Here is a 25,873-nt window from a genome sequence, read left to right as displayed (position 1 = left end):
GTAAGAATTAGGGTTTACGATGGATTGATTTCATACACTATTAAGTACATGAGAGAATATGAGCTAGAGATGTGATTTTACGATATAGAGCAATAATGTCTTGCAAAATAAAATTGTTGTCACATCATGGGTTGGGACTAGTTGAATTATGAATTTGGAGAAGTAATTATAAAGGGCAGCACTGTATCCATGGGGAAGTAATGGTGTGAATTGCAGTAGTGAGTATGATTTCTTCATTTACTACTACTACTAACAAAGTACTCAATAATTCAAAAAGTTGAAATAATGAAGTTTTTCTTTTGGTCCAATACAAATAGAGGGAGAGTATATATAGATAGATAGATAGATTGATATATAGACCCACTACAAAGCCTGCACCCTTTGTTTCCTCTTTTACCATTTCATTCCCTTTAATTTTGTACCCAAAATTATATGTATATATTCAAGAGGGGAACTTAGAGGACTGTTGTCTTAGTCAACAAACAAATGAAGAAGGGGATGTCAATTTTTCTTTTTCATTTTTTTTATGTTTATATTAATTAGATTTGCACTTTTTTTTTTGGGCTCATAGAAATTATTGTGTATGAGTTGAGTTGATGTAGCAATCACATGCACACCAATCATGAAATGCTATGCATCATTAAGTCTTTCCCCTAGTGTGTAATTGGTGTTATTCCCTTTCTTCATTATTTACTATCAATCTTGTCAAAACCATGCTATAGTTAATTTCATGATAAACACAAAGTTTCACGTTGGTTTTAAAATGTGAGAGATTCATATGGTAACATTTATTTTTATTTATTTGAAGTTTTATTCTCTTGAGTACTTTTAAAAGCAAAATCATGAGGTGTTATATTATGTTCAAAATAGACAATATTGTATCATTGTAGATGATGTATATTATATTATCAAACAAATATGTAAATTTTAAGTTTATCTCGAGCTTCAATCAAATCAATTATTGAACAAAAGCATAAAAGATTATATGACATTTTGGGACTTGTGTAAATTAGGTTTTTAAATAGTATAGTTTACCCATTGTAATTTGTACAATGCTCTCAAAGGTATTAGCTCAAAAAGAAGGAAAAAAAAGGGGATGAAGCCCAATTTGAGAAGTAATGTTAAAATTTAAATTATTTGTTATCTCTAGTAGTATTACTACTATGACGTGACAATAAAAATTTGAATCTAGACGAGAATATGCTATACATAATTATATATATAGAGAGAGAGAGGAAGCAGAGGAATCACGCTTCTAACCTCAAAGTCGATAATACAAATTTATGTTAATTGTGTTAAACCAATACTACTATCATTAATATATTTTGGAGCATGTAATTAAGTTAAGTACGTATTGCATGTATGTCGATGCTAGTCAAAGCTAATTAATAATGGGGCTTAACCTCCCTCACAATCAATGTAGTTTGTAAAGATTTGTGAAACAACAAACAATAATGCAACCCTTTTATCGCAAAATTGGTAAGACGTGTGAACAAGAATATATTGTTATCAATAACTATCATTCAAGATTGTTTCTTTTTTTCCACACAAGACTGAGCAAACCCCTATGCATCAATTAGTTGGCTAAGGTATGACCTCTAATGACCTAATTTCTAATGCTATATAGATTAAGAAAAATCCTTAAAGATGAAGTAGAAATTAAAATTTTAGAGAGTAAATTAAATTGGATAAACTTAGAGGGTAGAGAGGATTTTGAGGAAGAGTGGAGGCAAAGCAATGCAATCATTTTCATTTTTTCTTATTGCTACTTATCTTCATCATTTAATAGCCACTAACCTTTTTTTTTTTTTTTTTTTTTTAAGAATTAAAGGAAAATATTATTAAAAAAATTTGCTTTTTATATTTTCAAATATTATCTCATTGTATATATGGAATATTTTTGTGGACGTATGTAGAGGGGCTTAAGTGCTCAAATTTTGAGTTCAAGTAAAAAGAAAAAATGATCAATTTGAGTTGTTTTATAACATTTGATAAATAGGATGTATTTATAAAACTATATGTAAAAATAGTTTCTTTTTTTAATTTATATTAGAATGTGTGTATTTTATTTCAAATAAATTAAATATACATCAAAGTTTATGGTACCTTAACAAATTTAATAAATAAAAAAGGGTTATTTACTTCTACAAATTTCTAAATTTCTAAATTTTAATTTATAAGATTTTCAATTTAATATCATTATTGCCAATAAAAATTTCATTTTCATAGTAAATTTTAAAAGTGAGTCAAAATTAAAATCTAATAGATCAACTTATTAATGTCTATGAAATTTTAGTAAATTTTCAAAACGTTTTCAAAATTAAAAACTAATTGATGAACACTAATTTTTTTGTTTTTAAGGATAATGTAATCTAATAAAGACAACAAAATGACTCTGCTTTTTCATTTTGGTTCCAAAGTATATCCACATTTTTATATCAACTTTTTCAATCAACTCTAGTTCAACATAAGTTCTATCATCCATGCAGGCATAACAACATAGGTTAAAGTTCAACAAAATATTTCTAAATTACTTTTGTTTCAATTATGTTCCTAATTTGGAATTTGGTTTTAAGTTAAAATAAGATAAAAATGGACGTGTCAATTAATGTGTAAAATTAAATGTCGATGACTATTTATAGCAACACAGATAAAAGAAAAGAAGCTATATTCTTCTATTAAAGTTGTGACTTGTGACTTGTACCACAAAACATACATACCATACTCCCGTATTTATACAGACTTTACCCACATGTGCTTTTAAAAACACAAATCACCTTTGAGACTTTTTTCTCCCTCAAAATCTATATAAAGATGTTGATAAATTGGAAAAATAGAACAAACAATTGGATACCGAAACCTTTATATTATAAAAATTGAAAGTAAAAAACCAAATAGTTATTACAACTTGACCACTTAATTACTTCAAGTTTTGTTTATTACTCATAAATCATTGACAAATCTAACTTTCTAGGTTTATGAAAAAAGTTACAATGCAATTCTTATAGTTTAAAAAACTAGATAAAGCATCGTAAATTGTTCATATGGACTATATTTTAACTATCTAGAGAATATGTCGAAGTTTGAGATTAGCATATATTTGATTAATAAAAATTTTAAATAAACATTTTAGTACAAACATTAAAAGTAAATTTAAATAGACATTAATTGACATGTTGTTTCATGGAGAGATTTGGATTCTTAATGGCAATAAAATACTTCTAAAGAACAAAAACAAAACCCTACAAAATTTGCATATATATTTGGATGGGCTTAGGCTCTTAGCGTAGTTTGAGGTATCTATCAGCCCAACCACTATAGAAATTGTCTCGGCGAAATTATTAGAAGTATTATTGTATATATATATATATCAAAGTTTTAACAATTTTTTTGTATATTTTTTTTAAAAAAAAAATGTTTTAAACTTTTGTTTGGAATAATGTTGTTACATTCAAACACATCCAAAAATTTCCAAAAAAAATTCATACGTATCCCTCTCATTATTTATAATAAATTGTTCTCTCAGCTTGCAATTTCATAAACCCTTTTATAATCATAATCTTAAATAATTATAAATAAATAAAAAATGTCAAATATGGATATCAATCCATTAATATTTTTCTCAATTGTTCATTTTGAAAGAGAAATAATGCAATAATTATTTGACAATGCTCGTGTAAAGCCTATTAAATGCGATAGTTAAGAGATTAACGAAACTAAAATCTCTTCACAAAGAACAAAAATAAAATCCCATAGTTTCACTTAAATGATTTTCTAAATTCAAAAGCCTATATAATCCAACGCCCAAGACTCAAGATTCCGATCAATCGGTCAGAAAGAAGAGTTCACGATAAGACCTCGTACACCCGCTCGTTCAAACTCATTCCCCATCAAACCAAAGCTTCGCCGTCGAACCTAAAATCTGGGCCCCGCGGCAGGCCCAATAATTTTGTGTGTGTATATATATATATATATTATATATAAAGAACTTGCTAGAATACGCCAATCTCAGAATAGCACCTAAACTTCCCAAATCATAGCCCCTCAATATCATGGACCCCACAAATCTAATGGTAGATATTAAAAGATTCAATTTGCACGATCGTCCGAGCGACCACATTGGAAACAAAATTCGAATTAAAAATGACACACAAATATAAACTTCTGCCGCAATTTTAGAGCCGTTTTAACTGCTAGGTTGGATAAAGCAAAGAGCTTTCACGCAAAACGTGGGACCCAGGAACCATCCGGTTTATTTAGTAAACCGAACCGGACACCTCGGGAAGAAGAGGCGCGTGTAGGGAAGTAATCATCAACGGACGGAGGTTATTTGAAGGATCATCGAGGTTCTTATATATTTCGACACGTGGACATTTTAATAATTGTGACAAACCTTTCTTTTTTTATTATTTTTTTTTCAATTTTAATATTTGCAAAATAGAATAAATATATTTTAACGAGATTGAAGGAGACAATCAAATAAATTTAAGAAAATATTTCATTATGGTGGACCATGACTACCATAAAAAACTAGCACACTTTTGAAATATTAAAAAAATAAATTATATCAATTGAAATTTGAAAATTAATCATGGTAAATTATTTTATTGCCATTACATATTCAAAAAAATAAATGGCATATTTATATTTATTCTTATGTTTTTTTTTTATAAAAGCAAGAAAGAAAGAAAAAGAAAAGGTAAAAGTAAGTTAAACAATATTTTAGTGTTGGATAATATAAATCTGTTACCAAAAAAGAAAAAAAAATTCCCTTTTTTTATGTGAAATGTTAAATTACCAAAAGGCCCATTCGTGTTCGTCAAGAAATCGTCAGGAAAGATTCCAAGAGAAAAAAACAATCATCACGGATTAAAACATCCTAACCGTCAGATTTAAAGTAATGAACCCGTGATGAATATGATGAACATGATCGAACGGCTGAAAATAGGAGTGCAATGTAGAAGTGGCGTATGGTAGTATTACACCGACATTGAAACGAGGGGGCGCCGTGGAAATAATGATAAACAAGGGGTAGCTTGAAGAATTGGGTAATTCATCTTTATCGTTCTATCAGCCTCTAAACCTCAACATAATCGGTTTTTTCTTTTCTTTCTTTCTGTTTTCCTTAATTCTCCTTGAGGGTTTCCTAAATCTTTGATTTTGTTCTAATTCCTGATTTGAATTTGTATCCTAGAACGGAGGGTTTTGGTGTTTTGAGTTCCTTAGATCTTCTACTGGCTTAAGAGGTATGGATTTTTTCAAACCATGTTTGACTTTGATTCAGAATAGTCTTAGATCGTTTTTATTTGGATGAGAAGGAAATTTTGGAATTTTACGTTTTCTGAGGTTTTGAATTCTTTTTCTTGTCCTTTCGTCTTCCTTGTTTACTCTGGTAGGTAGATAGATAGATGTTCTCGTTTGTTCTGTTTGATGTTTCTGCGAATCCTTGCGGTTTATGATGCTGGAAATACTTGGCTGAGTTCTGATTTTTTAAGGAAGTTTTTGAAATTTTCTTTACACTCTTTGTTTGATGAGTTTTGAATTTTGGTACTGCATTCGGATTGGATTTTTTTGGTTTTCTGAGAATTGTTAGGGTTTCTAGCAAGAAGATGAAAAAGGGAATTGATCAAAGATGTGTTTAATTTTAATACTAATATCGAGTTTTGTTTCTTTTTTGTGTTTTTTTTTTCTTCCTGAAACTACAGCGAATTAGACCAAACGAGTTGGGAAAATATGGGTTCAGAGCAGAACGATGGCACAAGCTACCAGCCATCGGAGCCGAAGCTTTGTGTGAACAACTGCGGCTTCTTTGGTTCAGCTGGTACCGAGAATCTCTGCTCGAAGTGCTACAGAGACTCTCGAATCAAAGAAGAGCAAGCGGCATCGGCAAAAGCAGCGATGGAGAAATCCCTTCAGTCCAAAATTTTAAAGCCGGCTGAAGGTAATTCTCCAGTTGTCTTCTCCGATTCATCAGTGGATTCAGCTTCATCGTCATCATCCACTGGAATTTCCCTCGGCAGTTCCAGCAAATCCCCATCACCGGATGTACCAAACCGGTGCCGAACCTGCAATAAGAAGGTGGGATTGATGGGGTTCAAATGCAAGTGCGAGCTTACTTTCTGTGGAATTCACCGGTACCCAGAGAAACACAACTGTTGTTACGACTTCAAAAGTGCTGGACGGGAGGAGATCGCCACAGCCAATCCTGTGGTGAGGGCCGATAAAGTTGAAAGGTTCTGAGTTGTGAGAAGGATTTGGGTAGGAACTTGGTAAATTCTTAGTGGGTTTGTTGCTCTGATTGATCGTCTTTGTTCGTTTCTGTGTCTGTTTATTTGGGTTGGGTTCATTTTGATGTGGGGGGAAAAGCTCTTTGTGCTTTGGTTTGCTGGGGAAGTTAGCAACTATGGGTGAATAATGCAAGTTTGATTCCTTTTGATTCTGGTTTTCCCTTCCGTTTACTTTAATGTTTGTAAAGATTAGGCAGTGGTTTTATGAATCCGAAATTTGAAGATGAACACAAGAAGAAGCAATTCTTCATTATTCTTCTTTTGATCAAAACTTGAATTCCATTTGAAGCCATCTACTGTAGTCAGGAGTTTTATTTGCGCTGTGATTCCCACTTTCAAAAGTTAATTGAAAAGGAATTGGTTTTGAATTAATTTTAAAATTAGAGAATATCTAAACAAAAAAGTCCGATTGTGGGGGCGTTTCCTTTTTAAAAAAGTGCTTTGAATCCCCATCTCTGTTTCTAGTAAATTTCATTTATCAATTTTGTATTTTCATGTAATCAAATGTTAGAAGTTCATCTCACATCCATTTTTTTCTTTTTGATCAAATTCTTGAGATTTTGTTGTCACTTCGTCATCTAACTTTTAAACTGATCTTTACTGGATGTGATCTGGGTTTCAGAAGTCGATTATAGAACTTCGGGATCTAAACTTAGGTTAAGTTATGAACTTTAGATTAGTTTTCAGCTACCGCTTTTGGGCTTGATGAAAGTGATATCTAACACTAAAAAAATAGAAGGAACACAAATTACATGATTTAAGTGCTACTACATCAGTACTCTCCTAAGTGTGTACTCCAGTTTGGAGATTTAATTTTCCTTAAAATGTTGTAGAGAAGTGGATGATATTCCAATTGAGTTACCATAGTTATCAACAAAATTGGAGGAATGAAGTAAACTCCAGTCTCTGTCTGTTCGACTGCTTGTCCCAAGATTAGTTTGCAGGCCCTCGCAAGTCACAGCTTCACTTAATATCCTCAATGGTCCAAATTCTTACAAGTATAAGCTAGAAAAGTTCATATGGGGTTTGAATTATTGGACTAGCTTGATCCTCTGTGAAGGAGTCAAAGAGGATGAAATATGCTAAGCCAAACAAAGACATCAACGCTTTGACTGAGAAGCAAAGAAGAAATATACAAATGAAAACGTTAAATAAATGAATAACATTGTTTTATTTATTTATGTCTATTTGCTGAGATTGACAAAGAAGCATTTGTTATATATTTAATTAAAACACCATTCTATGAATATAGGTTAAAATAATCAATTTTTGACTAAAGAATTTCAATATATGAAAGACTTTACTTCAACACACAATTCAAACACAAATGTATTAATAATGAAATGCAAGAGTATCAATCAAAATTGCAAGAGAATTATTTGTAAAAAGCCTTGAAAATGGAGGGTCGATTATTGCAAAGAAATGAATTTGGAGTGGTTGGTGGCATCTCTTTTTCAAATGGGTGATTGAGGTAACACATTATTGTGGAATAGTTTTCTATGCCTAAAACAAACTCTATTGACATGTTTTATTTTAACTTTTTTTTTTTTTTGACACTATAATCAACTTACCTAATATTAAATATTTCCTAAAGATTTTAACGTAAATTAGTTCTTACGAGTGTTCAAGATGACATAAAAGTTGTATTATACTATTGACTTTTTTTGTTTATCTAGAAACAATTTTTTTTTCCTTTTTAAGCATAAAGAAAAACGTCACCTTCTAACTTTTGGAATGGGTTGAAATGTGTGAGGAGTGTTCAACAATATTCCTCTCTATCAAACTTAAAGAAGAAAGAAAGAAAAAGAAAAGAATACAAACTTTTTCTTTCGAGGGGGGGCATGAAGAGAATGTCCCAATTTCAAATATGTTATTGGCTTAGAAGCAATAAAGAAGAAAAAGAGTTCTGCATTGCATGTGGACTCGATGAACAATATGTCGAAAAGGGTGGCCTTATCCCACCAGCTGCTATGGCAGAAAATGCAGCTTCCCACAGTTCAGAAAAGTAAACAACTCCACAAAACACATCATTGAGTAATATACTGGTTGATTTTATGACGTTTTTGTTCTCTTCTCTTATTTTTCAAGTTTTTTTTCTAAGAAACACACGCGTGTTTGGTTAGCTATTCATGATTCTCTCTTTTGCTTTTAAAAAAAGTTTTCAAAACTATGTAAAATTTTAGTACATTTGATAGATTTTGCTATAATTGGTAAAACTTTAGATTCTATAGATCTTAAAAATAATTAATGTTTATATTAATAAAATCTAAAATTTCACTATATTTTGTTAATTTTCTTTTTTTTAGTTTTGTCATTTAAAATAATTTTCTAAAAAATTTTAAAACAATTCTACGAAATTTGTGTATTCTATTCAAGTTTTAAATTTTAAACCATAGGTGATCATGATCTAAAAAAGAAGAAAAATAAGAAATTACAAGAAAGAAAGATCATAAATGAAAATGGTAACCAAACCATGTTAGATTAGATATATCTCCCCAAAATTCAAACTTCTAGCTATCAACAATAAAGGCATGTCACCGCAAAAAGTATGCACCAATAATAAAGCCTTAATCCCCTATTTGTGCTTTCACTTTCACTTCACTCTCGTTTAATATCTCATTCATATCCCTCTTTTAATCAATTATTAAAATATTTATCGATACATCAAAATATAATTGAAAACTTAAAGATTTCACATTGATATCGAAGATTAATCGATATCTCTTATATCTTTTACAAATATATAAAACATTTATGCTTGGATTTTGAAAGATAAAATGATGGACAGTGTTTGCACCAACGAACTTGATCTGAATAATTCAATTTCAATAGTTGAACTTTGCACATGTATGAGATAACTTTATCTTTACATCTTTTTTATCAAATTTTATTTACAAATATATATATATGTGATATCAAATATATTCACAAAATTAAAATTCATACTAAACAAATTCTTTATCATTGAGATAGACAGACTCTACTAGTTGTTTGTAATTTAGGATTTACATACTTCAATTATTCATAGATTAAGAAAGGAATTTTGGGAACTTTGATGGTTGTTTCTTTTGTGATGTCGATGATGAATGTCAAGATAACTTCCGAGCTTGGTTGAGGGCTCATATTATTAATATCAATTAAAACAGGCATGTTGTTCAAGTATTAAGAATTGTGTTAAAAGGACCACAAGGGCCTCAACACATAAAAACTTTCTTAAAGGGTTGAGAATTTGGGTCAACTAGAAAAGTGAAAGAACGAAAGCAAATAAAAATTAAATAATGAAAGGGCATGCAAAGGGTATACCCCAACAAATTAAACAAAAGTCTGCCCATTTCTTTTAAGTGGATATCAGGCAGCTACATACTCAAAGGTCACCAAATGGTGGAGCATAACCTGTCTGTTTCCGTAATGGAAATACAAATATCATAATATATATCTCTATATGAATCAAGTCTTTTAGGTGATATATATATATCAAAAGCATAACCATGAAGGTTGCTATATGTTTAGAGGTATACAAACAAGAGAAATGGAAAAACGGAATACAAAAGGTGAAAAACTGAGGAGTAAAAGAAAAAGAAAAAGAACAATATATATATAATGAGGGGATCATATTATGGTCTTTCGAGTAGCTGAGTCGACCAACTCAAGTGTTTGAATTGATCGATAACATATTGTCTCAATTCTAACTTGTGTGTATCCTTTACTGAAAGTCAGCATGAATATAAAAGGGAATCATTATCAAATTAGCTTTAATATTTTTCCATAAAGAAAGAAAGGGGTCTAGAGGGTGAGGCTGCAGGTCATGTGTACATCTTTTTTAAAACCAATTGTGGATTCAAAGAATCTAATATATTGTGAATAGAACTTTGACAGTCGTCATATGGTTGTGTACTACCAAAAGTTGTTGTCTAATATCCTTTAATAAAACCAATGATATGCATTTTGGTCTCAGCTATTTTACTTTGATCATGAGCTTGCGTACACACACACATAAGATTTTGTAGGTACATTTCCCTCTCGCTTTATTTTACTTTGTTTTGTATTGTCAGTATCAAATAATGCGGCACAGCACAATGCCCTTTTTCACTGTTTGTAATGCAAATTTTTCGAAAGACCAACTTGCTTTGGTTTCTATGAGTTTCAGATGAAGAGGAGTACTACTTCGGGCTTTACTACTACTGTTCATACATATGTACAGGATGATGCTTTTGTCTTCTAACATAAATTCCTTGAAGATTCAAATCTCATTTCTGTTTCCTAGTGATCTTCTTTGTAAAGAACTATGTCGGTTCAATTATTAAACAATGTCATGTTCTCAAAGAGATCAAACTTCTAACTCTTTCTTGACTGAGAATATATATGTTTAAGTAGTTGAGTAAGATAGCTAGAAATTTTTGGATCTATAAATAAGTTAGAAGTAGATTAAGTTTAAACAACAATAACAAAATAAAAAATAAAAAGAAAATAGATATAAAAAATATACCTATTCATTCTAAACTCAAAACAAACCATACGTATCCCTACAAAAATTCTAACATGATTTGATTTACTTATCACTCCACAAATAGTTGCATGGGATTACACAACATCAAAGTTTTAACAACTTTTCATGGTTAAATAATAATATTGACATAAAATATTATCAACAAGAATAAATTTTCTAAGATGGACTAAAATTCTAAAAAAGAAAATTTACCATTTTTGTTCATGTCTGACGATGTTATATAATATGGTACTGGAATTGGTTGAATAACAATATTTTTCATGTCAAAAAAATATAAATGTATATGAATATGTTTGGAAATTTATGACAAAATTGCAAATTAGTCGACAAAAGCTTTTTTCTTTCTTTTTAAAAAAATCAATAATAAACTAACAATTAAATAAAACTGTAAGTATATGAATTAAAACTGAAAAAGCTTTAAAAGTATGGGATTAAAATTTTATTTTAACCTAAAATTTATTTTATAAAACTTTATTGAGAAAATGAACAAAAACTATACCATTTAAATTTTTAGAAAATAATTTTCTTCTTCTTTTTATTTTTAAGAAAAATGGAAGATAATATATGGGTTAACATTTAATTTAGAGGACAAACCTTGATATTAATAATGAAAACTTATTATTGTTACATTATAAGGTATGAATGGAGGCATCCAACTATTCCCGAGTTGTGTTAATCAAAAAAGTCACTTTTGGATTGGAATATATATTTCTCTATTAATTTTATTTTTCTTCAATAATTTAAAACTTATAAATTCCCCCAATATTTGATAGATATATTAAGAAAATAATCTTTAATATTTGTATATTGACCGATCCCTCCTTACACGTAGTAGGTAAGCTATTAGAATTTAAAATATCATTTTCATCTCTATAGTTTGAAGTTTGATTCGATTTTAGTCTATATAAAATGAGTTTAGGTATCAATATTGATACATGTTCCTAAGGATTGAAGATCCATAACTATTAATTATTACACTAAAAAAATAATTTTGAACATCAAATTTTAGGTGCGATATAGTTTTAAGTTTAGGAGTCGAAAAGAAAGGGACACTTAGTTTTATTTTTCTCTATGGGTTAATGGTTAGATTGATTTCTAATTAATTATTTTTTCAAAGAAAAGAAATTTTTATATGATTTATAATCATTTATATAAATTGAGCACAAAGAAGAAGTTGAAGAATTAAAAACAAAGATGAAATTATTGGATGAAATATATAGGTAAGATAAGTTAATTTTCGTGTAATTAGAATGAATAACATTTTTAGAGTTAGTTAAGTGTATGATAATAAAAAGTATCATATTCTCCCTAACATATTTTAATTTTTGCTATTTTTTAAATAGTTTTAATTTTTTTTTATCCGCAAGAACTTCCTTTTTGAAATAATATTTACTATAGACTTTCAAATAATATTTATTATAACAAGAGATGGTTATTATATAGTCGTATATAGTTCTCACTCAAAACATCCCCAACAAAAGTGAGCCTTATATAAATCAACTTTCTATACTCGTTTACGATTCAAGATTTGCTAAGAAAAGGTAGTTATATATGAAAAAAAAAAAGAAATAATCAATATGCCAAGAGTTACCTAAAATCAATATCATCACATGTAAGATGTTAAATTATTAAAACAAAAATTTGAAGAGAATAAGTTTGGCAACACATTCAAAACATTCATCTTCCTATTTTAAGAAAGCACTTGAAAACACTCTTTAAGTTTTGCCTAAACACATTTGGCAAAAGTTTAAATTACCTTGATTTAATTGAGGTTTAGATGGCAACAAATTAAAACCCTTCGCCTTTTTTCCTCTATTTTCTTTCGAGAGACAATGGTAATACGTAGTCTTAACTACACCTATCTCTCTACATGACAAGAACTTAATAATTTTTTAGCATATGTGAAGTTTTAGTTAGATAATTAATTTGGACAACACAAAAACTGCAAATACAGCCCATACTACACCTAAGTATTTTTCTTTTTATTGATATTGTATAGTGATTAATTATTTCATTGAACATGTAATTAAACTAAAACATTATGTAATACATTTTACATTCATCGAACAGTACAGAAGTATATTGTTAAAGTGTTATATATATAACATTAAATTTACTTTCTTTAAAGTTGATAGATAGTTCTACTTAAAATTGATATAAGATTTGGATTAACTAGACATGTTAACCACCTTATTTGTTGGCTGCCTAAAGGACCTTTTTTTAAAAAGAAAAATAAATTTCTTTCCTTTTTTGAATTTTTATTTCTTATTCTAATCACAGACATGTATTAAAAACTGGTAGGTAAAGATTAGATAGAACCTTTTCAACCATCAAAATATTTGGAAAATAAAAACTTACCCACTTAAATGATTTTGGCTTCCCAACCCTTTGTTGCCTCCAAATATTATTATCATTGTACCTTAATTCAACAAAAGTTTTAGACCCACCATGTGACTAACAGTGAATCTAATATATATATGTATGTATATATCAAACTCTTCAAATAATCTATGCTTTCTTGTCATTAACTTACTAGAAAGTCTATGATAAGACACTTGAATGAAATGTAGAACCATATTATAAAAGTTAATTAGTATTGCATATTATATATCTTCTTGTTGATTGTATTGTTTATTTTCAAGAGACTTCCTATTGAACATTAAGGCTCTATATTTTGATGGATGGGAAAATTCAAATATGTACTTTGTTGAAATGTCTTAAATTTGTTATAAGGCAGTACAAACAATCTAGTACGAGGGTCTCATTAACCGATTAGCAAGTTGGGGTCTAGGGGCAACGCGCTTTTAATTTAGTGGGTATTCGAGGGAAAGCTCTTCAATTATTGTATTAAGCATATGTACATTTGTTTGTGAATTATTTAGGATTTTGACCGTAGGGTTTAGGGGAGTATAATATATAAACTTTCTAACCTAGTGGTGTCGTTTTTGTATTCTGAACACGTTCTCTAGAGTAATATTGTTCTTCCTCTGTCTCCTAGACCACTGTTAGTAAGTCATGTATATTTGTGTATCGATCTCTATATTTTCTTGTTGTATTTGTTATATATTTTTTTGTAGTTATGGTTCTTTGTCCTCTTGTCCATGTGGGTTATTAGAATTATTGGAGTGCAATGAGATACCCAAGAAAATCAAAAGTTGAGAAATAAAAGTACTCCAAGAATGATTTTGAGGGGCCTTTAAACAGATTGTGAAGGCCCCCTATTGAGTAAAGAATATATATATATATATATATATATATATATATATATATATATATCATTTCATGATGAACTTAAACTCATTTAATGCATTGTTTCTTGTTTTTATATGGAATGTCTTAAAGAATTAATTTTCAATCTGAATACTGATTTCTCTATCTTAATGATGTAAAATAAAATATATGGGAATTTCATGTTTAAAATGTGAGATTAAAGGGTGCTTTTATCATTACTAGGGTTTCAGTTTTGAAATTAATTGTATGTATATGCTCAATTAAGTTTGTAACTTTGTTTTTGGGAAGAGATTTTAATTTAATCCTTTTTTTTTTCTCATTGGAATTTGAAGATGCGGGAAAACTCATCATTGGAATTTTTTTTTTCATATAATGAAAGATTTTCTTGTGTAATTATGTATTAATTAATTAATCTTTGGTTGAGTAAAGTTGACCCTTTAATTTTGGCACCAATTCATTTCAAAATTTTGTACACATATCATTGAAGAAAGAGACCACAAAAAAGAAGAAAAGGCCTTCCCATCTTCACTGTCTTTTGCATTTACTTTTTCATGCAATTCTCTCTCTCTCTCTCACCTCATTTCTTTTAAGTTTAAGTTTACTCGACCTTTAATTTTTGAATTCAAATTCATGGGAAAATATGACCATATAGTTAGAATAGTAACTAATATAAATGCAAATGTTTTAAATAACAAAATTCCTAAAAATACTTTTAAATATGTCACATAGTTTATCAATAATAGACAGTGATAGCTCAACATAGATTTATTAGTGATAGATGATAGTCATAGTCAATCCATGGTATTATCTCTTGCATTATTATTTTTTAGAAAAAAAAATGTTTAAAATTATTTGATTTGTTAGAAGGAAAAGAAAGAGTTAAATGCATGAGGAGAGGGATTTTATTTGAATCAAATTAAGATATATTATATATGGTCCAACTATTATCATATAGAAGGGTATGATGGCATAAGGCATTCACATATAGATTCAAAATTTGCTTTTGCTTTAAGTTGAATTTGAGGGTAAAATGAAAAAGTATGATATATATGTATCTATAGATCGAAGAATATATAAAGAAAGAAAAGAAAAAGAAACATAGTTTCCACTTACCTTTAGCTTAATTACCTTCACATTTAAAAACTTATTATATTGCTTAATTATCATTATAATTATTTTTAAAAAAACCATATGTAGAATAATTTAAACATTAAGAATGGTGAAAGCAAACTGTCAATTTCGAACTACTATTAGTCCCTTACACCAAAAATTATTTAAAATGTCGTATACCATAATTTCTAAAAAAGAAATCTATTTGATAGCATTTTTTTTTTAATATTGTTTTAGTCAAAATATATGAAGTATGATAGTTAGGTTGAATCAACATTTTTCTTTTTACACAAAGTATAGTATAATTCTTAAAAGAATCATATTTAAAGGTTTGAAGTATAGTTTTAAAATTTTAAATATAAGTGTGGACGAGGTTTACAAATTAATAAAGTAAAATTTTGTTTAAAATATTTGAAAAGAGTACACTAAAATATGACGAAAATGAAATAGGGATGTTAGATGAAATACGACAAATTCTAAGAATAATCAAATAGAATCTTAGATGAAATGACAAATGATATTAAAGAAAACATCTATTTTCATTTTCCAATACAATTCTAAAATTTTACGTCAACAATGGCTTTATAGAATATATAATTCCTACGGTAGTTTGAATATTAGTAAACTTTTTTTTTTTAATTTATGGAAGTGCGAGATTTTGAACTTTGATCATAACTAATTAAATGCATTCAAGATGTTTAATTAAATAATTTGCTTCTTGTCTTCTATTGTTTAATTAATTAGAATTGAAAAACTTTATAAAATTTGGAAAATAAAAAAAAAAAAAAATAAACAAGTAGGAGACCATCGGAGTTAATATTAAATTGTTCGACTTTGATTAGGTCGGTTGACTCCGTTTTTCAATTTCATGCTCACATTTAATAGGAGTATTACAATCAAACTCACTCTTAGAAATCACTATCCAACAGTGGAAGTTATTAATTACACGTATTTTGCAAAACTCATATTTAGACTTTTAGTTTCTTATTTTTGAAGATAACGATTGTGAGGTGGAGGTGAAGTTGAAGACCTTCAACCAGCCTCTAAAGGTAAAAATCGTGTCAATACTACTAAACTAAACTCACTTTCCTATAATTTAATTATTATCTTTCGTTGATTATAGAACAATTAATATTAAGAGGTTTCAAAATTATAATGGTTATAATTTAACTCATTTTTCTAACTTTACAAACTTGTCAAGAGTTTTGGTCTGATAAAATTTGTCAAAAGTTAATGTATGTATAAAAAGGAAGTTTGGTTAAAACAATATATATTAAACGTCATTTTTATGTATAGTTAATTTAATAGAAGAAAGCGTAAGGTCAAAATAGTAAATTGGGAAGCGCATAATGATAATGGTTTAGGCGACGTGATTCGTTTTGTTAGTTAATACTCTCACGAGACACAACCCCGTAATTAGTTACATTGTAAATTGAGAAAATAACGGCGTCGTTTTAGTTTCTACATCATCCATTCCCTCAACCTCTCTTCTTCTTCTTCTTCTTCTTCTTCTTCTTCTTCAAATCCTCTTCTTCTTTTGCCCTTTTCTTTTCTTCTAACTCCGACCAAACCAAAAGAAAGAAGAAGAAAGGTACCGAATTTTCTTTTGTCTGAATCACATCCCCCACACCATTTACGTCCACTTCCACTTGTACCTCTTCTTACTGCTCCTCCACGCTTCGTTTTCACCATTTTCTCCCTCTTCTTTTTGGGTCCCATTCCCCCCCCCCCCCCCCCCCCTCTTTTTTTTTCCCATTTCTCTCTCAAACTTTCTCACTCCCTTCTCTTCCCTTTTCTCTGAAAACCAAAACCACTCCGTTCTTCAAATGACTTCTTCCTAAACCCATTTCCCCAATTCTTCTGTCCTTCCAATGGCTGCTTCTGGGGGTACTAGTTATAGAAATGGTGCCACTTCTAGAAACTCCCTTAAGCTCGATAAGCCCTTTTCTGCTAATTCCTCCAACTCTAAGTCTTCTCTTAAGTCAAAGTCTCTTCCCAATTCAGCTCTTCGCCGCAGTAGCCCTGCTGCTCTTGGAGTTGCCAAGGATGATGGTGGAGGTTTGTCTCTTCGATTTTCTTCCTTTTTCTTTTATGGGGTTTTATTTTTTGTGTTCCTTTTTAATTTTATTGTGGAGATCCTGGTTTCTTCTTTATGAGTTCTTGCATCAAAGTGATTTGAAATTGAGGGTATTTGAAAGGGGATGGTTTTGATGAATTATTCTGGTGTTGTTATATTGGTTTCTTGCATTTGAAAGGGAAAAACTATAACTTTGTTCGGATAAGAATGGGGTTATTCAACCCTTTCAATTGACAAATAGGATGGAAGCTTGAAGTCTGCTTGGAGCAGATAAGAACCGTTTTGAAATGTCATTTTTTTTCTCTAAACAACGTTAGTTTGCTTTCAACAAAGTTTCATTATTGAATGCTTGCGGAAGTTGGTAAATTGATTGACTTTTAGCAAGCTTCTATGTTCAAATTTCAAAATTCAATGTCTTGTATTTTTGCACCAATGCTTTAATTCTGTCCGGATGTATTAACCTTTTGATAATTTAATTTTTGTTTTATTGCTTTGTTTGAAAATCCTTTACTACTTTCATTGTCAAGGAAGGTCACTTTAATGAGATGGTCTTCCTTTTTCACACATTGTTCATAATGGTTGTGTGTAGTTCCTGGAAGAGTTCGAGTGGCTGTTAGATTGCGACCGCGCAATACAGAAGAATCAATTGCTGATGCTGATTTTGCTGATTGTGTTGAGTTGCAGCCAGAGGTACAATGGTCCCAATACTACACTACTAAATACCATATTTACCATCATTATTGTCTTCATGGAGTCAGTCAGAATATCACAATCTATTTCAGCTTAAAAGGTTGAAACTTCGGAAGAACAACTGGGATTCAGATACTTATGAGTTTGATGAAGTGCTAACTGAGTTTGCATCTCAAAAACGTGTTTATGAAGTCGTGGCGAAACCTGTTGTGGAGGTATGTTTGCATTATATTATCAGTCTTCATTGTATTTCGTATTTTTTTTCTTAAATAGTAATAAAATAAATTATGCTTACGTGTTTGTTTCGTTCATTCATTTAAAAACAGAAAAAAAAGGAAAACCATGCATTCAAATATTTATTCATATATACACCTCTTAGCAGGAATTTGATGAAGTGAAATTTTTTCCAAATAATCTCCTTCTAATCTTTATTTAACTTCACTTGATGTCTATTCTTTTCGGTCCCTTTCCTAATCTTTTTGCAACTTCCTTTGAGTGACTGGCCTTTTTTCTTATTCTGAAGAGTGTATTGGATGGCTACAATGGAACAATTATGGCATATGGTCAAACTGGTACTGGTAAAACATATACTCTTGGAAGACTAGGAGAGGAAGACACTGCTGATCGTGGAATCATGGTGCGTGCTATGGAGGACATCTTGGCTGAAGTTTCTTTGGAGACTGATTCTGTCTCAGTATCCTACCTGCAGGTTGTTTCCTTTTGTAGACACTCTGCTACTCTTTTCTACTAGAAGTAGCTTGCAAATTTGAGTGCTGCTTGATGAGAAATTTTGATTGTGTTTTCTCTAAGAAGTCCTTGTGCGCCAAAATTTGAGTTCTTTGTATTTGCATGAGAAGTACCTTTAATGGCTAACCTTCATTCTCTACAAACATACGTCCAGCTTTATATGGAGAGCATACAGGACCTTCTTGACCCTGCAAATGATAACATTTCCATTGTTGAAGATCCTAAAACTGGAGATGTTTCAGTACCTGGGGCTACCCTCGTAGAAATTAGACACCAAGAGAGCTTTGTGGAACTACTAAGGTTGGGGGAAGCTCATCGGTTTGCTGCGAATACAAAACTGAACACTGAATCTTCCCGTAGTCATGCAATTCTCATGGTATGCAAATGCTGGTTACTTTGAGGTCTTTCAATCTTTCAAAAACTGCTAGTAGCTTATGGGAATTAAATGTTTACTGCTTGTTGAAGGTACACGTAAAACGGTCTCTAAAAGGAAGGGATTCAACTCTGTCAAGTGATAATTCTCATTTAGTTAAGACGCTGAAACCTCCAATTGTTCGGAAGGGTAAATTAGTGGTGGTAGATCTTGCTGGTTCAGAGCGTATTGACAAGTCAGGTGTGTTTATTTAGCAATTAGCAGTAGTCGAATACATTTATCTTTGCAGGTTCCCCTTTGACAACTAAGCCAGCACATTGGGTTCAACATACTGTGCCTACATACTTTTAGTATTTCTGTGGTGATGTCTTTAGCACTTACAGTCGAGTGCTAGTTGTGTACTCTACTGAAATTAAGTTGTTACTCCCTCCACTCGACATTGATTATATCTTATTATTAGTATTTTTTTGGAAAAATAACCTACTAATGAGTATCTCTTCTTTTCATGCTTAGTTCATTTTAGATGTAGCATTGTCTTTCAACTTTTTCGTAAGAATACTTGGCTTTGTCAATGAATTTCGACACACGTTAAATGTTATTTGCTTTTTTTTTTGAGGCAGGAAGTGAAGGACATACACTTGAAGAAGCCAAATCCATCAATCTCTCCCTGAGTGCATTAGGGAAATGCATAAATGCACTAGCGGAGAATAGTGCACACGTTCCAGTTAGGGATTCAAAGCTGACAAGATTACTTCGGGATTCATTTGGGGGTAAGATCTGATTTTAATATTATTTTAGGTGTGCCTTTACGGATTAGATCTATTAGTGTTTCATATAATTCTATATTATGTTTCTGTGTTTAAGATATCTTCGAAATGAAGTTATGGAAGTTGGATTGTTCATTACTAAAGGTATTTAAGTTCATATTGTAAAACTTCTCCAACATAAATACTGAAGCTATAACTTCCATATGGCAGAAGTATGCTCATGCTTCCATTTGCCTCATTGGGTTCCTAGACAGGATCTTTTGCTAAACGGTATTTAATTGAGAGTTTTCTTTGTCATCTCCTTTCCTCCCATACAAAACTGTGAATTAGACCAAAATAAAGTAATAAAAAGGGACCCAGAATGACTTTCAAATTGGTTTAAAAAGAAAGAGTGACTGGGACTTTAAAAAAGAAATCTAGTTAGGTTCTAAGTTAAGCATGTTAGAATTCATACAAAAATTTCCAGACAACTCTGCCAATATCATGGTTAAATGTAGTTTCTCTGGTGGTATTTATTTTTAATTCTTGTAGCAATCTTTCCCTGTTTTAGCATTCTAATCGTGAAATATTTCCCGTGCAAAATTTTAACAGGAACGGCAAGAACTTCATTGGTTATTACTATTGGTCCTTCACCTCGGCATCGTGGAGAGACCACGAGTACAATAATGTTTGGCCAACGGGTAGGTTATGGGGGCTTAGTTTTGTGTGGTTTTGGACATTTCAATTATAATCACTACTCTTGTTTTGCCTTGTTTATTAACTTCTGAATTCTGTTCTATTTCCAAGATTTTAATTTCTAAATTTTCTTGCCCTCAGGCTATGAAGGTGGAAAATATGCTGAAGATAAAAGAAGAATTTGATTATAAGAGTTTGTCGAGAAGGTTAGACATTCAATTAGACAAACTGATTGCAGAACATGAAAGGCAGCAAAAGGCATTTGAGATTGAAATTGAGAGAATTACCAAAGAAGCACAGGATCGCATATCCGAGGCTGATAGAAGTCATTCAAATGCCCTAGAGGTAAGGGTTCTTTTAGATTAAATTCTCTGGGTATTGAGTATCCCCTATGCAGTTTTCAAGGTTTGATTGCTTACAGCTTTAATGTCTGAGAATGTTTGTTGTATTTACAGAAGGAAAGGCTGAAATATCAGAAGGATTACATGGAATCAATCAAGAAGCTTGAAGATCAATTGATGGTGAAGCAGAAGAAGCTTGGTGGGGAGAAAGTAATTAATGAAGAAGTTGCTGCATCTGCTTCTAGTGTAATTGCTAATGGGGAGGTATCCTGTTACATACATCAGCTGTTCTTTCTGTTTCATATGGAATATAAAAGTTCTATATGCTATTTTCCTCTCACATCATTAGATTCTATTGATTGTGCTAAAACATAAATTATTTTAGCATTATTTGCCCCTTGGCTGGTACCTGCTACCAAATTAAATTGTTGTAGATTTCTGTGATCCTGATATCCCTCCCTTGTTACTTTCATCCTTTTAATCTAATTCAAAAATTAAAATATAAACTGTGGTTGTAAGTGTATTTATTTCATTTCACATCTCAATCTTCTTCACAGTCTCAAACTGCGTGCTTTGGTCTTCTTCACATTCTATAGCTTCTAAAAGATGGTTTTAGATCGAGCAAGGATCAAGTTTCCAGTTCAATATGATAAGATAGTACACTTTTGAAGCATCTACAATTAGGGGTGTACATGGGGGTTGGGTTAGGAATTTTTTTTGGGCCAACCCAAATTTTCGGGTTGGTCTAATTGACAACCCAAATAACCTCAAAACTTGAGTTGGGTTGTCGTTTTATTTATTTCTTTTCTTTTCTTTTTTTAATTATATTATTTATTAACTTAAAATACTTAAATTTGCCTACAATTTAATGACTAAAATTTAATAAAACTTAAATGAAACTCAAATGTTAAATATCAAAATTCAACATATCTATTACAAACTTAAAAAAAAAAAACTTCATAATAATATGTATGAATTATAATATTTATAAGTTGTAATATATATTTTAATAACTTTAGAAATTGGGGTTAGCTTGGGTCAACCCGGATTTTAAAAAATGTAACCCAAATCCAACCAAACCCGAAAAAAACATAAAAAATTCAACCTAAACCTTACAATTTGGGTTGAGTAGTCTGGGTTGTTCGGATTGTCGGGTTATTTGAACACTCTAAGTACAATAGCTATTGCTTATCCCAATATCCATTTTATATTTCTGACTGACTTGAGAAGTTAAAAAAAAAAAAAAAAGTTATCCAGTATAACTATTCATCAAATAGCAAGGTCAACAGAAAGTCTCTCTCTTAGTGGTAGCTTGTTTTTCTTTTGCTCCTTGGATTATGGCAACAGTTTCATGGATTGTTGCAACAGTTCCAACCTTCTCTTAAACCATGTATATCTTCTCTTAAATGATACAGGGTTTGACAGTGTCTGCTGACAAGGAAGTGGCAGAGCTAAAGAAGTTGGTTAAAAAGGAAATAGTTTTGAGGAAAGCAGCAGAAGAGGAAGTTAACAATCTTAGAAATCAAGTAGCCCAACTGAAGAGATCAGAGGTATGTTTGATTCAACTCTGTGTAACTAATTTTAGCCTTATTTTGTCATCCCCAGCTCTTCCACTCCATACCTAACGCTGTAGTTATTTTAATGGTGTCTTTCATGTGCTAGATCTCATGCAATTCAGAGATCTTAAAGCTCCGCAAAACTCTGGAGGATGAGCAAAATCAGAAAAAAAAACTAGAAGGAGATATAGCTATGCTACAGAGCCAGTTGTTGCAATTGAGCTTTGAAGCAGATGAGGTAAGTTTTGGCTTAGCTTTTATTGATCTTGTTTGTGTAGCATTATGTTTTAACAAGAGAGCATATGGTTTATGTGCAGACCAGTAGACGACTAGACAGAGGTGAGCCTGGTAAAGTTCTCGGTTCTCTAGATTCTCTCGTGCAACAAGTTAAGCACTCACAGGCTCAGGATGCTGGAAACGGGGAGAAGGCTTCAGTGGCCAAACTCTTTGAGCAAGGTTTTAGTCGCTTCCTGTATTATCTTGTACCTTATTTCAAATTGTCCATTAATTCTATAATATTTTGACAGTTGGACTGCAAAAGATCTTGTCGTTGCTGGAAGCTGAAGATTATGACGTCAGGATTCATGCTGTGAAAGTGGTTGCAAATCTAGCAGCTGAAGGTACCAAAAAGCATTACAATGTTCACTGGCGATCTGCCATTATTGCTTTTACTGTTCTTTCCTAGCTTTTTCAAGTTACTGTTATATTTCTGACAGTCACAAGGCTGGATTAAAGTTGATATTAAGTGATTGTTATATTTTCACCGGCTGATTTAAGGTTGATGAAGTTGGCTGGACATTAACCGCCAATTTCTGCTCATCGGGTTCATGCTCAATGGTCTTTATCCTTGTAATTTAGATGCCACTAATACTATTTTATTTTTTGGGGAAAGAGTAACTGAGAAGAGGAACTGTGGCTGTGAGATTCATTTAGTCACTGAATGTGAATAGTAATCTAAATCTACTTTTGATTATCTGCTTCCGTAAATCTGAACCATAGTTGTAGTTCTAGGTATTGTTATGCAGCATTTTAACCATCACTAATGAACAAATGTATAATAGTGAATACTGTGGAAGGTTCAGTTATATGCTTCCTTCAAATATGCAGAAACAAATCAGCAAAAAATTGTTGAGGCTGGAGGCCTTTCATCTTTGCTGATGCTACTCAGAAGCACCGAGGATGAGACAATTCACAGAGTTGCTGCAGGGGCGATTGCAAATCTAGCAATGAATGGTTAGTTTCCATTCCTTTTCTGTTGGAATACAATATATCTCCTGCCTCGACCCTTCATACCACTTGCTTGTCTGTGTCTTTAAGCCGAGATTTCGTCGCTCTTGACAAGCCTTGTCTTTTCCATCAGAGACCAACCAAGAACTCATTATGTCCCAAGGAGGCATTAGCTTACTGTCCATGACCGCTGCCAACGCTGAGGATCCCCAAACGCTTCGTATGGTTGCCGGAGCAATCGCCAATTTATGTGGCAATGGTAAGTGTTGCAATCTGTCTAAAAGGTCCATTCATTAATCCATGCAAATTGATGTTCATTATTTGCTCCTGCTGTTCAAATGTTCACAATCCAACATCATACTCTCACTTACAAGGTAATATTATGTTGTTCAGATAAGTTGCAGACGAAGCTAAGGGGCGAAGGCGGTATTAAGGCATTGCTTGGTATGGTAAGATGCAGACATCCTGATGTTCTTGCACAAGTTGCTAGAGGAATTGCAAATTTCGCAAAGTGCGAGTCGAGGGCCTCTACACAAGGTAATCTTTCCAAAATTGGGTCTCTCTAGCCTACCTTCTTTTTCCCTTCAGTTTGATTCAACGTTTAGTTTAACATGAAATCTCGGTAGCATTTTGGGAAACAATGTTTCATGAACTGATCTGGGTTCGGCTTTTTGAAAGGAACAGGGACCAAGGCTGGAAAGTCTTTCTTAATTGAAGATGGAGCACTCCCATGGATTGTACAGAACGCCAACAATGAAGCATCCACTATCAAACGACATATCGAACTTGCACTCTGTCATTTAGCACAGCATGGTAGTCTCGATCTCTCTCTCTCATGTCTGAACTTTTAAGCTTAACAAGTACTTTTGGAAATATTAACTCAAAAAACCATGAAATTGCTGATACTGCAGAAGTGAACGCAAAAGACATGATCATCGGAGGTGCCCTATGGGAACTGGTTCGAATATCCAGAGACTGTTCACGGGAAGACATAAGAACTCTTGCACATCGAACATTAATATCAAGTCCAACATTTCAAGCCGAAATGAGGCGATTACGAATAGATTATTGATTGATCCCAAGTTGGTAGATTTAACAGAAACATTTTATATTTATTAGCACAATCATTTCTGAAATGGCTCCAAAGTCAGCCTTGCATCCTGCATTGTTTCCCATCAAAAAAAAAAAAAAAAAAAAAAAAGAAGAAGTAGAAGTCTGCTGAATTTTTGTTATGAAAAAAATAGTGTGAGATCTGGGTTGTAATAGTTTATCAAATCATATTAATTTCTTAGAGGCAGACTGAGGAGCTGGCCTGATCTGTAATTTCAAACTTAGTGTGTAAATTGATTTGTATATTAAGTAAATAAAAGTAGCTTATAGAAAAGTTATGGGTTTACCATGTAATGCAAATCCTTATTTTTTAAGCTTGTTTCAGTCAACACAAATATCAACTTTAATTATATGTCTTTATAAATTCTCTAATACTGAATGAGTGTAAATGATATAAATTCTCTAATACTGAATGAGTGTAAATGATATAAATTCTCTAATACTGAATGAGTGTAAATGATATTCAATCTTGTATTAAACAAGATGATCAGGCTACTATGTACAATTCAATTATTCATTTATGTTACCTTACAGTATAAAAACAATTAAAAGCTTATAGATCAAGCATGCTATGTTAAAGAAAAGGAAGCTACATAACAGACTCAAGTAAAAAGAACTCTTGTTTTCGTAGAGATCACAGTAAGATTATTTGTATCAAAAACCAAACATAGAATAAAAGTAAATTATTGTTATTAGGAATATGGGGATGTTTAAGTTTATTTTTCAATCGAAAAACTTGCTTCATTAAAAATTAAACTACAACAAAAATGTGATTCCATGGAGTTAGTTTTCAACATTCTACATTTTCTTGCATTCAACGTGAATTATATTTTCAACAAAATATCGTTAATGTAAATATAATATGAATAATAAATATTATAATTAGTTTAACGAACATAAATGTTTGTTGTTTAATTTAATAATTTATTTAAAAGCTTTTGTTTTCATATATATTTTTATTCATTCGACATTAATCAACTTCCACCATTTAAATGTCAAATATGAATGAAAATATACAATTTCAGATGATATAAAAGAGTTAATAACACCATTCAACCAATCTAACCCCCACTATTTTCCAAAAGAAGTTTCTTTTTCTTCATAAGATAATATTTAAATAAATTTTGATTCAAGAGAATTTCTTAAGAAGAGAGACTTTACATAAAGCTATGACT

The 25,873-nt window shown here is 31.2% G+C and overlaps 2 protein-coding genes across 4 annotated transcripts; both read left to right on the top strand.

Moving 5' to 3' along the window:
- The first annotated feature begins 5,013 nt into the window (after window positions 1–5,013).
- On the top strand, window positions 5,014–6,436 carry LOC103482674 (zinc finger A20 and AN1 domain-containing stress-associated protein 1-like). Its single transcript, XM_008438945.3, has 2 exons — window positions 5,014–5,246; window positions 5,706–6,436. Exon 2 carries the CDS (start codon window positions 5,734–5,736, stop codon window positions 6,238–6,240), a length of 507 nt encoding a protein of 168 aa, XP_008437167.1. The 5' UTR covers window positions 5,014–5,246; window positions 5,706–5,733; the 3' UTR covers window positions 6,241–6,436.
- Window positions 6,437–16,600: 10,164 nt separating this feature from the next.
- LOC103482673 (kinesin-like protein KIN-UA) lies at window positions 16,601–24,992 on the top strand. 3 transcript variants are annotated; one of them, XM_008438944.3, is made up of 19 exons: window positions 16,601–17,193; window positions 17,802–17,902; window positions 17,995–18,117; window positions 18,426–18,611; window positions 18,804–19,025; window positions 19,115–19,262; window positions 19,643–19,792; window positions 20,381–20,469; window positions 20,606–20,809; window positions 20,920–21,069; window positions 22,221–22,355; window positions 22,468–22,599; window positions 22,679–22,817; window positions 22,889–22,981; window positions 23,469–23,594; window positions 23,722–23,847; window positions 23,982–24,125; window positions 24,273–24,401; window positions 24,500–24,992. In XM_008438944.3, exons 1-19 carry the CDS (start codon window positions 17,007–17,009, stop codon window positions 24,658–24,660), a joined length of 2,745 nt encoding a protein of 914 aa, XP_008437166.2. In that variant the 5' UTR covers window positions 16,601–17,006; the 3' UTR covers window positions 24,661–24,992. The 3 variants fall into 3 exon arrangements, 2 of the variants coding, with proteins under 2 accessions (XP_008437166.2, XP_050945802.1); XM_051089845.1 differs by having other exon boundaries at window positions 16,618–17,193; window positions 24,267–24,401; XR_007823555.1 differs by lacking the exons at window positions 24,273–24,401; window positions 24,500–24,992 and having other exon boundaries at window positions 16,614–17,193; window positions 23,679–23,847.
- The last annotated feature ends 881 nt before the right edge of the window (window positions 24,993–25,873 follow it).

This window comes from Cucumis melo, chromosome 9, assembly GCF_025177605.1.
Source record: "Cucumis melo cultivar AY chromosome 9, USDA_Cmelo_AY_1.0, whole genome shotgun sequence".
Taxonomy (NCBI): Eukaryota; Viridiplantae; Streptophyta; class Magnoliopsida; order Cucurbitales; family Cucurbitaceae; genus Cucumis; species Cucumis melo.
The sequence above is the reverse complement of the archived record's forward strand: the minus strand, read 5'-3'. Positions and strand labels throughout refer to the sequence as shown.

What these genes read in the sequence shown, in the direction of transcription:
- LOC103482674 (XM_008438945.3), top strand. Translation starts at nt 5,734, where the DNA reads ATGGGTTCAGAGCAGAACGATGGCACAAGCTACCAGCCATCGGAGCCG.
- LOC103482673 (XM_051089845.1), top strand. Translation starts at nt 17,007, where the DNA reads ATGGCTGCTTCTGGGGGTACTAGTTATAGAAATGGTGCCACTTCTAGA. An exon ending in CAATAATGTTTGGCCAACGG is followed by an intron (nt 20,470 to 20,605) that starts GTAGGTTATGGG and finishes TCTTGCCCTCAG; the next exon opens with GCTATGAAGGTGGAAAATAT. An exon ending in GTGTAATTGCTAATGGGGAG is followed by an intron (nt 21,070 to 22,220) that starts GTATCCTGTTAC and finishes TAAATGATACAG; the next exon opens with GGTTTGACAGTGTCTGCTGA.